Raw genomic sequence first — 17,657 nt, 5'->3', positions numbered from 1 at the left:
AGATGTCGGATGAACATTTCGAAGAAGTCCTGATTCTGAGGTCAAATCGAGCACCCATGTGAAAAAGACAAAGTCTTCGAATGCTCTGGTGAGCGTTTTGCCTTATTTCTCCCAATGACACCAATAAAGCACGTTTATCAAACTTGTTTTTGTGTACATCCCAGTATACAAAGGATTTAATTCCAATAGTAACGTGATAAATTTGAGAAAAATACTTGACGTGAAAATAAAAAGTACCTTTGAAGTAACTGTACCTGTACCTAGGTACATTTTTAAGCGAGTAGCTAGATACGCACCTAGGTACATTTTCGTATGAGTAACTGTAACTGTATCTTAGGTACATTTTTGAAGTAACTTTTACAACCCTGTCCCTGGCCGTAGAAAGATGCGCCGCAGAAGACAGCCACCAGCAACGAAGACGGCGCACAGCCTGAACCTTTCGACTCTCCGGCGCGCTCAGTAGGAAAAGCGTTGGGACCACCCAGTGTCTCAGTCGCGGACGTTCGGTGCGCCCGGTGCGAATCTCCAAGACCTCCGGAGCTCCGGAGCGAAAATACGAGAACATACCTAGACACGTTTGTCGTTACGCGAACGCCCGATTGCATCCAATTAACAATAATTCGGTTTGTCATCTTTCGGGGCGACATGGCTGCTGAAAGACTTGTTGTCGCAATCACTAATCCTGACAGCAGTTTACAGAGGAACGGCGCCTCTTTACATAAAGTAACATCTTCAAAAAATCATAATTTGCACGCGCGAGGAAAAAAAAAAGCACGCTGAGAAATCCAAGAAAGTGCTCTACGAAAGCAAAGAAAACGAAAGAAACAAACCCCGCTATGAAAGCAAAAACCAAGCGTCGCTGCCAATCACTAACACCTGCGACAGCTGCTAAATACAGACTTCACTTCAGGAAGTCTCACTCAAGCACCTGATTCAACAGAAAACACTGATCACTTAGGCGAAACGAATAGTTCAGGTAGGTGAGACAGGCGGGAGCAGAGACAGCAGCGGCCATGATTTTGTTTGTTATGGTATGAATCCAAACAGAAGTGCCCGTCTTGCAAACCTTGTGTAAAGAGTAATGACTCTCATTACGTGTGTTATTCTTCAAACGTAAAAATATGCAGCTCAAAAGGAAATTATAACAAATCATAAAGGTTTAACAACCGACATCTAAGCTCTCAATCGATCTTTTAGCCAATGAGAAGAGTTGCTATCGCACGTAACTCCATGACGTATAACACCAACTTTGTGCCGTGCGATCTAAAACGGAAGAAATAGTCCAAAAATAAAATCACTCTCGCGCAATAAATACTGCTGTAAATTTTTTTTCAGTGAAAAATTGTTTTGAGACATTCTTGTCCCCATTAGGCTGTTTAAAAAAAACACTCTGTTTCTTTGCAGTAATACTTTGAAAACACTATGAAAAGCAAAACAAAATATACTCCATAATTTAGAAAAATTTATCGACCTGCTAAAAATTCTGTTGACATTGCCTTTAACATAAACAAAATATGTTTTTACTTCTCGTGGTTTGTTTTCCGCAAAATTCAATGTGCCGTAAAAAAAAAACGTTTATATATATATATATATATATATATATATATATATATATATATATATATACGCGGGGAGAACGTGATAATTTAATTTATTGCATTAAAGTTAGGGCAAGGGACAAGAAAAGAGAGCTGGCGAAAAATTGGGCCAGGAGCAGGGATCAAACCCGCAACGTTCGCCCGTCCGGGGCGAAGCCGTAACCGATTAGACCATCCCAGCTTTTGTTTAATTTTTTTTTATTTGTAAAATGTGTTTATTTACATATTAAAAGCATTACTGAGGGCCACCTTGGCCAAAGAGCACTCACACAAAATTAAACCTTATTACATATGCATAACCCGGTATATTCACATAGAGGTTTGAGCATTATACAATGTCTAGTGCTTAAATGTTCTTCTTTTTACCATATAGTTTTTAAAGCGACTTCCATCGCTGGCCGTTACTCAAAACCTGGCATTTCAGTGTGTTACAGGAGGCTACTGGTGTATGCAAAGTCATCAACAAAGTGGTGCCAAGCAGGTTTGCCCTTTTCTAACACCAGCGTGTGGTCCATTCGAGATCTCCAGATGGCGTGCAACACGAGCAGCAGTAGCACTTCTGTGCATTTTTTAATTTCACCCGCCTCCACCTGAAGATATTTCAAGGTCTCCCAGTTCAAGTGTACACTGATGCTAAAAGCATTTCGAAGTTCAGACCAGAGTATTTCCGCATTTGTACAGAGCAGAAAAACGTGTTGCAGAGTCTCCGAGAAAGGACAGAGTGCACAATTGGTCGACCATGCTACAAAGAACCCTTTTCTCTCAAGCCATGTTTTAACAGGCAGCACCTATACATGAAACTTTACGAAGAAGTCTTTGGTGCTTGTTGTTACAGGGTATTTACGCAATTTTTTGAATACTCTCGATCCTCCTGAATTTCCCTGTGGGGGGCGGTATATTAGAGGCGGAATGGCTAAGTCAACAGTATCCCAATACAGCCTTTTTCTGTTCACTTGGATTAGGTAGTCCCAGGAAAACCTGGCGTGGAAGAAGTGGATCGCATCATTAATTTTTTTTATAAAATCTGAGTACTGGTGCTTTCATTGAGGCTTCTTCCGTACCCACTATCCAGGAGGTCAAGTACCGTCCCCCTAGACGTCTTAGTGCTCGTGTTGACACGGGATTAATCTGGTCCCGGAAAAACAGAAAGTGTTGAACTTTTATTTTTAACTCTAGGTTCACGAGCCCCAAATTCCTTTTGAACAGGCTCAAAAACAAATTGGTTCTACGCATTCGTTCAAATAAAGATTGCCAGATGAACGTGGCACAAAATCTGTGGTACTTATTGATCTCTCCTTGCCGGGATGGTATGATTTGTGCCGCGTACCATACACTCGAGAAAAAGACAGAATTAAAGACAAACGTTCTGTTAAAAAGAGAGAGATTTCTTCCATACCATTCGTTCATTTTCCCGTTAACCTTGTTTAAATGAATACCTTCATGGCCAGTGCTCAAGGATTCCGTCGCCAGTCGAATACCGAGGTAATTGTCGAGTGAGCAAGACCACTTTATTCCCATATATTCCTCTGGTTTGAACGTCCATGGGCCCAGCCAGGATCCGGTCGATTTAGAGGTATTCATGGCTGCTCCTGATATTTTGCAGAAGTCTTTTATATGATTCAAAGCCAGCTCCAGCTCTAGCTTCGACGAACAGATCAAAGCGACGTCGTCTGCATAGACTAATATTTTGGTCGGCTCGGAACCTAGATTGACACCACAAATATTGCCATCGGTCATGATTGATCTACACAGGGGTTGCAAATATAGAGCAAATAACAAAGGCGACATCGGGCATCCCTGCCTAACTGACGATCTGACCTCTATTGGGGCAGTTTGTTGTCCGTTCACTAACAGCCGAGTTGTGATGTCTTTGTAGCAAATTTTTATGTACTTCGTTAGGCACCATGACAGAACAGCACACGACATAACAGCACGCGACAAAACAGCACGGTCAAAACAGCACGCGTCAAAACAGCACAGCGTCAAAACAGCACGGCGACAAAACAGCACGCGTCAAAATAGCACATGACAAAACAGCACAGCGTCAAAACGGCACAGCTACAGAAGAGCACCTGCCAAAACAGCACGGCGTAAAAACAGCACAGGGTCAGAACAGCCCAGCAACAAAACCGCACAGCGTCAAAAGCATGACATTGACAATATTCAGCGTTTTAGGTTTGTATTCTTTGAAATTCCGCGCACTTTTTTTCGGTTTTAATTCCAAACAAGTGTTTTCGGTTTATATCGGTGCATATTTGTAGACTCATAAACTTCTCAGTTATATTAGTCATATTGTAGTGAGTGCGCAGGCGAGCTGGTGGAAATTAACCATTCTGATGTTAGCCTGAGACTGAGGCAGGAAAAGAGGAAGTTTCAAAGTAGAAGAAAAAGGAACAGTCGAGGATACGTCTCTAACACAGCTAACCTGTGTTAGAGACGTATCCTCGACTGTTCCTTTTTCTTCTACTTTGAAACTTCCTCTTTTCCTGCCTCAGTCTCAGGCTAACATCAGAATGGTCAGTTATATTAGGTTTATTGGCGAAAACCAGTAAACTAACGAAAGTGCAATAATTAAAAGCGTTTGTGTAAAATGTATATTGAGTACCAGGTACTGGTCTTCTTATTTTTTGAAGTCTTTGGCAGCCGACGCGACCTGTTCTATAAAATGCACTGGGGCCTTATCGTGTCTGACATCGTCGTGTGCTCGTATTTGTACACAGGAGGAGCATGAGCTTCAGTACTACTTCAGGTCGGAGAGGCAAATATCAAAATGGAGAAATTAGCAAGCATTGTACTCGGTGCGTTTTCCCCCATTTTCACGACTGCAAGAGGTGATAAATTCGCGCCGACGGCAAAAATGACAATAAAACACTCGTATTTATGCCCTCCTCTAGTAGACGGAAGCTAGGGGTGTTACACAATGCGCGGCATTTAAGGACGCTCTTGATTTCCGATGTTTGATTTCACGATTAAACTCTCTTCTTTTAACAAAGAATTCGGCACAAATCTCTATCAGGTGAAAAACCCAGATTTCGTCCTGAAGACCCCAGCGCCCCCGGAGCTTATGTTGAAAGTTGAACCGATCTCGCAGACAAGCAGAAAGCTTGGAAAGAAAGTGGTCATATGGTCAGTAATGAGTAGGGTTCGTGTTTTCAGAGTTTTTTCGTCAAGTGCGGAGGGTGTTTTTCTGAGTTTATTTTTCGCCGAAAATTCGAAGTTTATTGGAGTTTATTTTTGTTTTATTCCAAATTCTCCGAAATTTGGAGCTCAAAATCGCAGTGTTTCTTATTAATAATAAACAAATAATATCAAAATGTAAACATATTCTGGGCAAAAAGAAAACGCGATTGTATCAATTGATATTTTCCTCAGTTGGATTTGGCATGGTGCCATTACTACTGGCAGTACTAATTTGTCCTAGAGCAAAAGTGGCACACAAGTGTTATTTCGATAAACGCGAATACCTTAAAATGAATAACCTACTGGAGGTAGTCGCTGGGAAGCCTGTATTCATTCCATGCTATTCCATCAACCTAACGCGCGGCTGCAAGAGATAGATTGGAAAAGGATGTAATAGAGAAGTTTCAAGTGTCCTCTTTTCCACTTTATGTAATATCTATGGTCCATAGCTTTCGCGGTTGCAAAAACACAACCTCTCCTTCCTCTCAGGCACAAATAGTATGGCCGAAACCGGAAACATAAACAGTGACTTTTGTCTTGACCCGATAGTACAATGACCGGTAGTCTTGACCAAAATTCGACAGATATGTGTGGTGACATTTTCCCGGGACATTTACTCTACGCGCTGATTAAATTATTAATTGTAAAATATATTTGTGTGTGTGTTTGTGGGCGGGGAGGGGGGGGGGGCGGAGATTGGCACATCGAAATTCAGAGTTTATCAGATAAATCGGAATAGACGAAACTTTTACCGGCGGGTGTTTTCCGAATTTATCCGAAAACTCGAAACCGTAGTTCCGAGTCACAACCCCCCCGGCCACACACACACACCACTCCAAACGCCGTCGAAAATACTGAACTTGTTCAGTTAAGACCGATTGTGGAAAAATGAATTCGGCGTACTTTTACCGGTTATATTCGGTTTAACCCGAAAACGCTGAACCCTAAATACAGCGTTTGAAGTTAAAAAATAAAAAAAAAGCATTTCTCAAATAAGGCACCGTAAAGGAATTGAGGTTCTAGGCCAATTCGTCGAAAGCCAACTCGTCGACGGCCAATTTTTCGAATCTGTTCTTTTGGAAGCAAGTTCGGAGTGGGGAGTATACTCGATGCGCGCATGACGGTTCCCGGGGCAGTACCGAAGCCCCCGCTGGTCCGTATTCTGGCTTTTTGTGGCGTGAGCTACACAGGCCGAGGTTCAGCAGTTTCCCGTGGTTCGCATAATGAGCCGTGCTCCGTGCTGCGCATGCGCGAGGAGCAGTGCATGCGCGAGGAGCACAGCTGGCGCGCTGGAGCCGCCGCCGCCGCGCCCGCCTCGTGGGTCTGCGCATTCCAGAGGATTGACGTCATAGCCGCGGCAGACGCACTGGCGCCACCGCGTGCCCAGCTGTGCGTCTCCGTTGCGCAGTAGCCAAGTCTGGCGCTGCACCGGAGCCGCTTGATAGCGCCTCTCATTTTGTACGCATAAGCTCACGCTACGTATATCCAGGCATAGCCGAGCTAAGCCACCGCAATCTTTTTTGAGCAGTTTTGCTCATTTTGGCGCGCAAGTTTGCTGGTGATATCGTCTACAATAAATAATTCAATCGCACGGCAATGTGCTTTCGTTAGTTGTTAAAAAAGAAAAAAACAACAGAAGGCGTGTGCGGCAACGCTGCGTTCAGCCCATGCTGCAGTGTAAGGCCACAGCATTGAGGCTACGGCATGTTATTGCTTCACCGGTTTCTACTCGATCAAGGCCTTCGTCGGCAATAATCTGTGAATTTAACTCAAAACGTAAAACTTCTCGCCTGCAAGCCCTAGCCGCGTGTTTCCAGGAGATTTTATCCACGGCGAATGAACCCCGCAGAATCGGTGCCCATGGTGCACCTTGAATACGCTTCACATTAAAGTCACCTTATCTTACCGGTTCTATGAACGCATCTGTAATCAAGGCATCTGCTGCTTTTTTTTTCTTTTTTTTTTTTGGGGGGGGGGGGGGGGGGAGGGGACATTTTACGCTTAGGTGGTAATTACAAAACAACGAGTACTACGGAACCTCACCGGACCGCCACAAACCAGGCAGTTCATAACTTGAACTTATAGATATATTTTTCCGAATAACTTTTCCTCTTTCTCTGATACTTAGTAAAAGAACCAGACAACGCAGCCAACTCTAACTACCCAGTCTATGCAGAGTTTAGCGTAGTTAAGTAGTAGTAATTACTGCTAACTTTATTTGTTTTTAGCAATCACACAGCACTAGCACTCGGGACACTGACTTGAGTGCGATCCCGTCACCGCCAGCGTACATTTTGTTTTATTGTTTCTCCACTAGCTGTTAAATAATGCCTCGCAATGTCCAACCCGTTTCCTTTACGCTCTGTTTTGTTTTCATAAAACGCTACCTATTACAGCCTTTTTACATGCGTGCTGTTTTGACGCCGTGCTGTTTTGGCACGTGCTCTTCTGTCGCTGTGCCGTTTTGACGCCGTGCTGTTTTGTCGCGTGCTATTTTGACGCGTGCTGTTTTGTCGCCGTGCTGTTGTGACGCTGTGCTCTTTTGACGCGTGCTGTTTTGACCGTGCTGTTTTGTCGCGTGCTGTTTTGTCGTGTGCTGTTCTGTCGCGTTCCCACTTCGTTAACGTTTCTCCTAGGCGGCATCGTTCAAGAAGCGCAAAAACAAAGGAGTGTGACACTCTGTCAAACGCTTTGCTGAGGTCTACTTGCAGCACTCCGATTGGGCACTGTTCCGCCTCTGCTGTCTCACATATGATTCTCATTGTGTGCGCGTTTGTAGTGATGGATCTGCCTTTAAATCCATAGGGCTAGTGCTCTCCTACGATGCCGCTTAATCCAACCTCCAGACGTTTGGTAAGAATTTTCGCCAGAATTTTGTAGTCAGTGGTCAGTAGACTGATTGGTCTCAGGTTGTCTACACTCATGACACTGGAGGCAGTGCTTTTCTTTGGGATAAGTACACTCAATGCTTGTCGCATCGACGGAGGCAGCAAATTGCGTTTTAAAATGTCTTGATAGACGGCTCGAAGCAGCGCTACTACCAGATTCGTCAACTTTTTATAAAACAGTGATCCTAGGCCGTCAATTCCCGGTGACTTCCTGACTTTAAGATCTTTAATTGCATCTTCAATTTCTTTTTCCGTCATTTCACTGCTTATTCTCTCCGAGATCTCTGAAGGAATTTCAGGCATAACTTCCAAGAATCCCACGAAACAGGTCCCGTTTGCATATTTTTGCCCTCCCAGCAGTTTTGTGAACGTGGCGACCAATTCTTTCTCTGTTCGCTGTTGCTCCGACACAATCTCATCTCCAGTCCGTAGCGATGTTATTTGGTTGCGGCGTACGTGCAAACGTTCTTTAGTTTTGAAGATTTTAACCGGTTTTTCCTCGAGCTGTAGCGCTTGCAGCCTACATCGCACCATCGCTCCCTGGAACTTTTCCTCTAAATGCGGGAGCAGCCTCAATTTGCATTCGCGAATATCTTCCGCGAATACTCCGGGATTAGGGTTTTCTTCACGAACTAAGATTCGCAGAGTATTTTCTAGGGAGCGTTTCTCTGCTCGCGCTCGAGCAGCCTTTTCTTGACTGAACCGGAAAGTAATTAGCTTTACCTCTTCTTTGAGCAATTCCCAGCTGACGGCATCTACCGCGCCTACTTCGCTTGTATTCCGGATGACGTCCTTTATTTGTTTAATTAAAGTCACATCCTCTAAAAGGCTCTCATTCATTTTCCAGGAGCTCCAGCGCGAGGCTCTTTTTTCTTTACGCTTGGCTCTTCCTAAACAGACCGAAACGACTGCGTGGTCGGAGAACGCAACAGGGGTAACCGAGTATGCGTCAGCAGTCGCCACGCATTCACTTGAAGCGTACACCTGATCGAGACGGGCGTGACAAGTGCCCTGCCAATGGGTATATTCTAGACCCGGTGCTGCCACCACCTCTGTCACATCTTGAAGATCAAAATCTCGCAGTAGTTTATTCAACTCTACGACACTGGAGTCTGATTTCAGCCCGTTGGAGCAATCTCGTGCCTTTAAAACACAATTGAAATCTCCCGCCAGTGTCGTCTTTGCAGGCGTGTCTAAGTATTCCCGTAAATTGATAAAAAACGATTTGCGGTCGGCTGGCGCATTTGGTGCGTGCACACAAACAAGTTTAAAGATATCACCGTGAAACAGCATATCTACTGCACAGAACGTTCCACTCTTATCACTTTCCCACTCGGGAAGTAGCGTGAAAGCTTTATCTTTTCGAATGAAAAGAGCGGCTCCCCCGCTGTGCGCGACAGCGTTTGAATGGAAAAGACTGAAGTGTCTCTCAAAAAACAAGGCCATTTCTTGTACCTGTAAATCGGAGGCGAGCTTCGTCTCCTGTAAGAACACTATATCGGCATTTCTTTTCAGTAGTTCGTTGAGTACCCATTGTTTTCTCTTCCACAGAATTAGGCTGATGCAGTTTAGGGTTAATACATTAAACCGTTTTTTAATCTGTTAGTTAAGAAAGAGGCAGGAAACCTAAAACCCTATACTAACGCGCTCGAACTAGCAAGGAGAAGCATTCACTACGAGCCGCGGTAGAAGGTTCGTGCCAGGTTCCGCGCTAAGAGTCCGTCTCGAGGCGGTTGTCCAGAGCCGCATGGAGCGTGAGCGGCTTGCGCCGTCCGCGACCCGGCGTGACCAGTTTCGAACGCTGTTGGGTCGGCATACCGTCCTCTGCCCTAGCGCTTCGGTCTTGCTTATGCGGTCGCTTGGTTGATGTAGCGGCTCCCGCTACCATGGCTTCGTCCCGCATTTCGCTGTCCGAGAACCCACCATCTGGTTCTGGTACCTTGGCTGTAAGTTGCGACTCTTCCCCAGGCGTTGTAACAGGCGCCTCCATGCCGCCTCGCTGTGATTCCCCAGAGGGAGCGTCCGAGGGGAGCTCGACCTGTGGAGAAGGTTCCCTGGTTCCAGACGTCGGCGTTTCGGCAATCCTCGGGGCCGCAGGAAGCGTCCTTACGGAGGCGTTCGCACTGGCAGCTAGCTCGGCTTCTGCCTCGTCCATAATAAGGTCGGTGTTCTCGTCCGGAAGTGGTCCGGCCGTTGCCACTGCGTAAGATTTGACGCAGGTTTCTCTTGTGTGGCCGTAACGGTGGCAATCGTCACAACGGGGGACGCGGCAGTCCTTTCGGATGTGGCCGGTCTTCTTACACCGGAGGCAGAGCGGGGCTCGTCCGGGCATTAGGACGAGTGCAGAGCCGCCGAAGAAGCGCAGTTGATGAGGGACGCTCTCTTTACTGACGCCCTCCTTCAGAGTGATCCGAACGAGCCTTGTTGTTGACTGGACTCTTTGAAAACCTTGGGCTCTCCACGTCTCACGGATTACTTCGTGTACTTTGCCATATGGATCAAGTGCTCGTCGAGCTGTGTCGTCAGGGACGTGATAAGGTAACCAGTGAAGTTTCAGACAGGTTTCCGAGTTCTTCGGGTCTATGAAGATACATCGCTTGCATTTGACGTCAGTTCCTTGGCGGCGAGCAGCCGGTTCCTCGTTGACGCAGAGTGTAAGGTGACGAGCCACACGTGATTCATTTGATAGGCGCCAAAAGGCGCCACATCGCCGAGGATTTGCAGTCGTTGCAGTTCTTCTCGAAAGTCCTCAATTCGGTACGGACGGCCGGTTACGTCGCCGTGTAGAAAAACAGAGTTCACAGTGGCTGCTTCAGAAGGCAGAGAAGGCAGAAGTATCTTCTAATCATCAGCAGACGAGATACCGCGGCCGGCAACGGCCATTATCATCGCTCCGTCGGAGTTCGCCATCCTATCGACCGATCGCTGCGAGCGCCGGCAACAGAATGGATTCGACCATCCCAGCCACTGGTTTCGGCGGACTCAATTTTTGACCAGCTCTCTGTGTACTCTTAGTTTCGAATTCGCTTAATTGGCTAGACGACAACCGTTGCTGATTTAAGGCCCGCGCTAGTTCCGAATTGCGGCAGTGACGTGGCACGTCATCTCAGCTTGCAAATATCGGAAAGGGCCCGTCTTCCAAGATATCTAGGGAACCACTCCTCCATCGGGACGGGCTGCACCGCGCCCCGTGGAGAGATAGTGCAACCAGCATCTGCTGCGGCGCGTGATGACAGCGCAGCAGAGGTTGGTTTCACTATCTTTCCACGGAGCGCGGTGCCACCGGGGCTGAGATGCGCTCCGATAGCAAATCGAAACTAAAACACCCGTCGATTTTGTGCGGTTTTCCAGAAAGCCGTAAAATGCTTCGCGTACCTTCTATCGTTCCGCAATCTTTTGATTCAGTGTTTTGCGATGACGCTGTGCAATTTTCTAATTTAAATCATGCCCTTAATTACAATATTAAAAAGTTAATCACGCAAAAATAATTAACAACTTAATTATCTCGGACTTTAGTGATTTCCCTAAATGGGGCCCTAGCCCAGGACCAAAACGCCAAGAGCCTGTTTTCGTTGCGATGAGTAGTTTTCGCAGGAGCGATTCGGCCTGCGTTTTGTGACACACCCTTATATATATATATATATATACATATATATACACCTGTATATTGTAAGCAGCGACGCGAACCTATAAACTGAGAATGTGCGCCAACTTCGGTAAGCTGACTGCGGACGCGTGAGCAAGAAAGAGCTCGTGGATCGTGACGAGCGAGACCCGCTTGAGCTCAGGGTTGAATCGGACATTCTGCCCAGCGGCCGGTTCTCCTGGGACGTTTTCGGAGCAGGCTTGAGATACCTCATAAACCTCCTCACAACTTGGTGTATGTACGGGGTAAATGGAGCTACGCAGCGGCGTTCGGATGACTGTCATGGCAGCCAACGCCACACCGCCAACAGAGGCCTTGGGACAGCATGCTGCTTCCACTTCGCAGCCACCCACTGAAGGTCAGACAGGGTCCCTTTCTTCAACTCCTGAGCCCATCTGGCATCTCTCATTGCGCCAACGGGAGCCGCAAGTTTTTACCGGCCTTGGCGAGGAAGACATTAACGAATGGCTCGGCATCTACTACAAAGTCAGCACTTACAACCGACGGGACAGTTCGATGAAGCTAGCCAACATCCTTTTTTTTATTTTACCGATGTAGCAAAAACATGGTTCCTAAACCACGAACACGAGTGGCAATCATGGGAAACTTTCACAGCTCGTGCAAGAGAGGTATTTGGAAGACCAGAAAATAGTGGTGCTATTTGGGAGCGTCGACTGAATACGCGCATTCAACAACCGGGCGAAACTTACACGTCATATATAGAAGACGTCCTGACTCTCTGCCGAAGTTTAAGCGACCAGATGACTGAAGGTGAACGAGTTCGTCACCTCCTTAAAGGAATCTCAGAAGTAGCCTTCGGGTTGTTTTTGACACAGCTTCCTGTGGATGTTAGATCTGTTGTAGACGGCTTCAAACACCCCCAAGAAGCTCGCCAACAGCGCGTTATCTACGCTGGGTATTCTCCAATGCCACAGGTGCAAATGCGTTAAGAACCGCTACAATTTGCTCCAACACAAGAGAGCATGCGTTCCCTCATCCGCGAAATTGTCCGTGACGAACTCAGGCAATTCCTTGCTACGCCTCCGCCCTCTCCATTGAGACAAGCTCCGCTGCAAGACATGATCCATGAAGAATTACGGCAGGCTATTAGTCTTACTTCACCGCCACAATCTCCGCAACCGGAAGCGTCGCTTTCTTATGCACAAGTGCTATCAAGACCAGTTGAAACGCGACCCCCCCCCCCCCCCCCCCCCCCCAAGCTGAGCCTACAGTTTCTTCTTCAGTGGCATGACTCGTGGATTCTCGCTTCCGCTATCCTCAACAAAGTTCTTGGAGAGGATATAACAGTCGACCGACATGTTTCTACTGTGGAGTAACAGGACATATTGCCCGCTTCTGCCGCAGACGTCGAAGCGACAAAGACAAGCAATGGTACCAGAGACCTCGCTACACGTACGATGACGAAAGACCATCGCACCAGGCAACAAGACGCAGATTTGATGAGTCACTACGTCGTTCATCAGGTGACAGGAGCAACAATTTTAACTCCGGTCCTCACGCATTACCTAGACCACAATACGCCCGATCACAGTCCTTCTTGCTTCCCCGTCGACGTTTCTCGTCGCCCATGGGTCCCACACCGACAGCTCGACCACGATCGTCTACGGGAAACTAAGGTGCGCAGTTTCCGGAGGTGAAACTGCAGCAGTCGACACCTCAAGCAAGCCTCCACATCCAGGAAACTACATTAATGTTATCATCGACGCACATCACTTCTCAGCTCTTCTCGATACCGGTGTGGCCGTTTCAATATGCGCGAGGATGTTTGCAGAAGACTTCGCAAAGTACGTACACCGGCACGTGGCCGCCTTCGTTGTGCGAGTGCCGACATTATCCGCCCATCACCTCTATGTACAGCTCGAGTTTTTATTGGCAACGTACGTTACCACATTCAATTCGTTGTTTTACCCCATTGTTTGGCAGAGATCATTCTGGGATGGGATTTCCTTAGGCCCGACAAGGCTGTAATTGATTGCGAGCGTTCCGAAATTCACCTTTCGGAAGACTTGTTTCAAGAGAATGACACATATGTTTCTCCCATCAAGTTATGTGCTGCATCTGAGTTCGAGTTGCCTCCCTCTTCTAGAACGCTAGTCGAAGTCTATCCCTCTGCAGATCTAACAGGCGATGTTTTAGTTGAACCACTGCGCACTCTTCTAATGGCTAAGGGCTTGTTGCTGCAATACACAATTACTACTATTACGAACGGTACCGGTTGGCTGGCTTTAGATAATGCGAACCCACACTTGGTCGTTTTCCCTAGAGGCGATTCGTTAGGAACAGCAGCCGTACTGAGTTCATTACAAGTGACCCAAAGTGTCACCTCTCTTTAAATCCCGGCTGAACCACCCTCTAACGCCCTCGTCACATCACTTGCTAAAACTATGTCGCCTTTGTTGTCAGAGGATCAAAAAGGCAACTTCTTTGTCTTTTTCGCACTTTCCAGAACGTGTTCAATTCTACTCCAACTGATTACGGTAAATGCTCAACTACTGAACATCGTATTTACACTGAAATGAACGACTTAGTCCGACACCGACCATACCGCGTGTCGTTGGCCCAACGTAAAACCATCGGAACTCATGTGACTGCTATGCTAGCCAAAAAAATTATTCGCCCATCCTCTAGCCCCTCGTCGTCTCCCGTTATTTTAGTAAAGAAAAAAGATGGGACATTTGGGTTCTACGTTAATTACCACCGCCTGAACAAGCTAACGCGTAAATACGTTTATCCAATACCCCGCATAGATTTCGCCCTTGATTCGCTATCGGGTGCGTCATTTGTTTTCACCACTAGACATGCGTTCTGGTTATTGGCAAATACCAATGACAGAGCAGGACAAACAAAAAACATCATTCGTGACACCGGACGGACTATATAAATTTAACGTTATGCCTTCTGGTTTATGTAACGCGCCAGCTATGTTTGAACGAATGATTGATTCCGTACTCCGTTGTCTCAAGTGGAGAACGTGTCTCTGTTACCTTGACCACATTATCATTTTGTTCTTAGCCCGAGACTGAGGCAGGAAAAGAGGAAAGTTTCGAAGTAGAAGAAAAATGAACAGTCGAGGACACGTCTCTAACACAGCTAAAGACAAGTTTATTTGGTCACCTTCTTATACACACTCCACAAACTTCACCACAGCACCTTCCCGATCTCGAAAGCCAAAAGATAACAAAGGTCTCACATCTTTCCACCACAATTGTCAAACGACCTTGACGTTTTCCACAAAGCAATGAACAATAGCTCCCCTCATCCGGAAGACACTTGTCTGAATCCTTCGCGTACACAGTACACTCTCTCCCTCTACTCTCCGACCCATAATCACAAAGCATCCCGGTAACAGAAGATATCAATTCAGGTGATACACAAAGGAAGAAACCACTTACACCTTCACATTCAACAAGCACTTCACAAAACTTTCAAATCCGCAAGAATGATTTTGCGCTGCTGCTAAGCTGTAACGACACCTGACTAATGCAGTTGCCCATTGATTTCATTCTTATTGTTTCTTTTACAACCCTTTTGATGTCGTTTAACTCCCTGTGTATTATCTCTGTTTCAGACCAGTGGGGTATACAATTATTACATTCTTGAACATGTTTCGCTATTTCCGAATTGGCAACGTTGTTTTTGACATTCCTTTTGTGTTCAGTCAATCTGTCATTTATACACATTATCATATTTTCCACAAGTTTTGAGGACCACCTTCTTCATCTCTCGGAAGCTCTTTCGCGCCTTCGAGACGCTGGTCTCCAACTTAACACAAAAAATGCCTTTTTGCGGCACAAGAAGTCAAAGTCCTTGGTCACACCGTGAATAGACTGGGTGTGCGTCGAGATGCGGACCAACTTCGTGATGTAATGAATTTTCCAATGCCACACACCTCAAAGCAATTAAAAAGCTTCCTTGGCTTATGTTCTTATTTTTGCCGTTTCATTCTTGGGTTTGCAACGATTGCCAGTCCTCTCCACGAGCTATTACAGAAATGTGTCCAATTACGTTGGTCAGCGAAGTGTAAACATCCATTTACATCATTACAGCCTGCTTCCCTTAAACACCCCCCCCCCCCCATCCTCCGTCATTTTGATCATTCTACGGAAACAATTATTTATACTGACGCAAGCGGTTTTGGTATTGGAGCTGTCTTATTACGATGGACCGAACAATCTGCGCCTGAACAAGTTATAGCCTATGCTAGTCGGACACTCATGAAACCGGAAAGAAACTATTCCACAACAGAACACGAGGCTCTCGCTGTCGTATGGGCCGTTGTGAAATTGCGACCTTATCTCTACGGACGCAAGTTCGAAGTCGTTACTGACCACCATGCGCTTTGTTGGTTGCTCTCTCAAAAGAGCCCCTCAGGCCGTCTTGCACGCTGAGCTTTCAAACTTCAAGAGCACGACTTTAATGTTGTCTACAAGAGTGGTTGTAAACACCAAGACGCAGACGCTCTATCACGCTTTCCGCTACCGTCGGATCATGTCAATACGATGGTGCCAGAAAAGGAGTCAACCGACACAATTGCCCCCATTTCCTACCGCAACTTATCCGTCGACCAGCAAAATGACCCGTGGGTACACCGCATATTGACTCAGATTGACGGCACCAATTCATCAAATGACAGCCGCTTCATCAATCGCGCACCACACTATGCAGTTTTTGACGGAATACTCTTCCGACGCAGTTAAGACCCTAACACTCGCCGGTGGTTGCTTGTCCACACCACCTCCGAACAGAAATATTACGGAGTCTCCACGATGACCCTACTGAAGATCGCTCGGGGTTCTTGAAGACGTATACAAGAGTTAAACTTATATTATTTCGGCCCGGTCTTTATCGCACTGTATTTAAGTACATCAGACGCTGCCAGGCAGTGCCAACTACGCAAACGGTCAACTTCATCGGCAGCGAGACTGCTACAACCACTGGCTCCATCTCACATGCCATTTAAGGTTGTGGGAATAGACCTCTTGGGGACTCTTCCTTTCTCCACAGCTTTGAATCGCTGCTTAATAGTGGCCATCGACCATCTAACTCGCTATTTCGAGACCAACGCACTTCCAGATGCATCAGCGGAAAAAATTGCAAATTTCTTACTACACCAGGTAATCTCACGGCACGGAGCGCCTCGAACACTGATAAGCGATCGAGGCCGTTCTTTCTTGTCCACGACAGTACAAGGCCTACTCACAGCCTGCAATGTCACCCATCACCCCACATCTTATAATCCTCAAACAAACGGGCTCACGGAACGGTTTCATCACGCGCTAGCTGACATGATAGTCATGTACCTGTCTGAAAACCACAATAATTGGGATACTATATTGCCATTTGTCACCTTTGCTTATAATAGAGCTATTCAAACTACCACAGGATTTTTTCGGTGTCACCTTCTTCACGGTCACGACGCTTCCTGTACGCTGGACACTATTCTCTCGCAGGTGCGCAAAGTTTCTCCCGCTTTACCGTGGACCCTACAGTATTGTGCGACAAACGTCTCCTGTCAACTACGCAAATGAACCCCTCATCGCTCCCACAGACGGCCGTGCTTTGCAGTCAGACATCGTCCACGTGTCCCGACTCAAACCCTACGAATCTCGTCCTAACGGTCAGGATGGCCTTCCTCCAAAGGGGAGCATATTTGAGCAGCGACGCGAACCTATAAACTGTAAATGTGCGCCAACTTCGGCGAGCTGACTGCGGGTGCGTGAGGAAGACCCAGCTCGTGCATCGTGACGAGCGAGACCCGCTTGAGCTCAGGGTTGAATCGGATATTTTGCTCAGCGGCCGGTTCTCCTGGGACCTTTTCGGAGCAGGCTTGAGATACCTCCAATAAACCTCCTCACAATATATAAATAAATAAATAAATGAATATATGTATATATATATATATATATATATATATATATATATATATTGTGGGATTTCCCCTTTTGGGGGTACCGCTCACCCAAATGTGGTATTTCCCTTTGTGGGGTTTACCACTTAGAAACACAGAAGGTTCTTTGGGTCCAAATAAAGACGTGTTTATTGACTGCAATGCCAACACGCTTTGCTCTTAGGCACGAAAAGTTTGGTCGCTGGCTCAATTGCCAGTATCACCCGGTCGGTTTCCCGCGCTTCCGCATTAGACAGATTCACGGGAAGTCGGAGGCCCACAAAGAAAAAAAAATGTAAGCCGTTTACAACTCCCTGTAAAGCCGAATTTGAGCGCAGCTCTTGAGGAGGAGGGAAGGGTACTGGGGGGATCAGTTGACCTCGGAAGGGGGGTCACGTGACCCGGGGGTCACGTGACCTGGGAGATCACGTGACCTC

At 46.6% G+C, this 17,657-nt stretch overlaps 1 protein-coding gene across 1 annotated transcript; it reads right to left on the bottom strand.

Moving 5' to 3' along the window:
* Nucleotides 1-9,377: 9,377 nt before the first annotated feature.
* On the bottom strand, nt 9,378-10,106 carry LOC115328583 (the record flags this gene model as incomplete). Its single annotated transcript, XM_040210642.1, has 1 exon — nt 9,378-10,106. A coding segment is annotated over one exon (729 nt), but the record flags the coding sequence as incomplete, so codon positions are not given.
* Between the last annotated feature and the right edge of the window lie 7,551 nt (nt 10,107-17,657).

Source organism: Ixodes scapularis, unplaced genomic scaffold (assembly GCF_016920785.2).
Source record: "Ixodes scapularis isolate PalLabHiFi unplaced genomic scaffold, ASM1692078v2 PGA_scaffold0__279_contigs__length_252992795, whole genome shotgun sequence".
Lineage (NCBI taxonomy): Eukaryota > Metazoa > Arthropoda > Arachnida > Ixodida > Ixodidae > Ixodes > Ixodes scapularis.
This window is presented reverse-complemented; position numbering and strand designations above follow the sequence as displayed.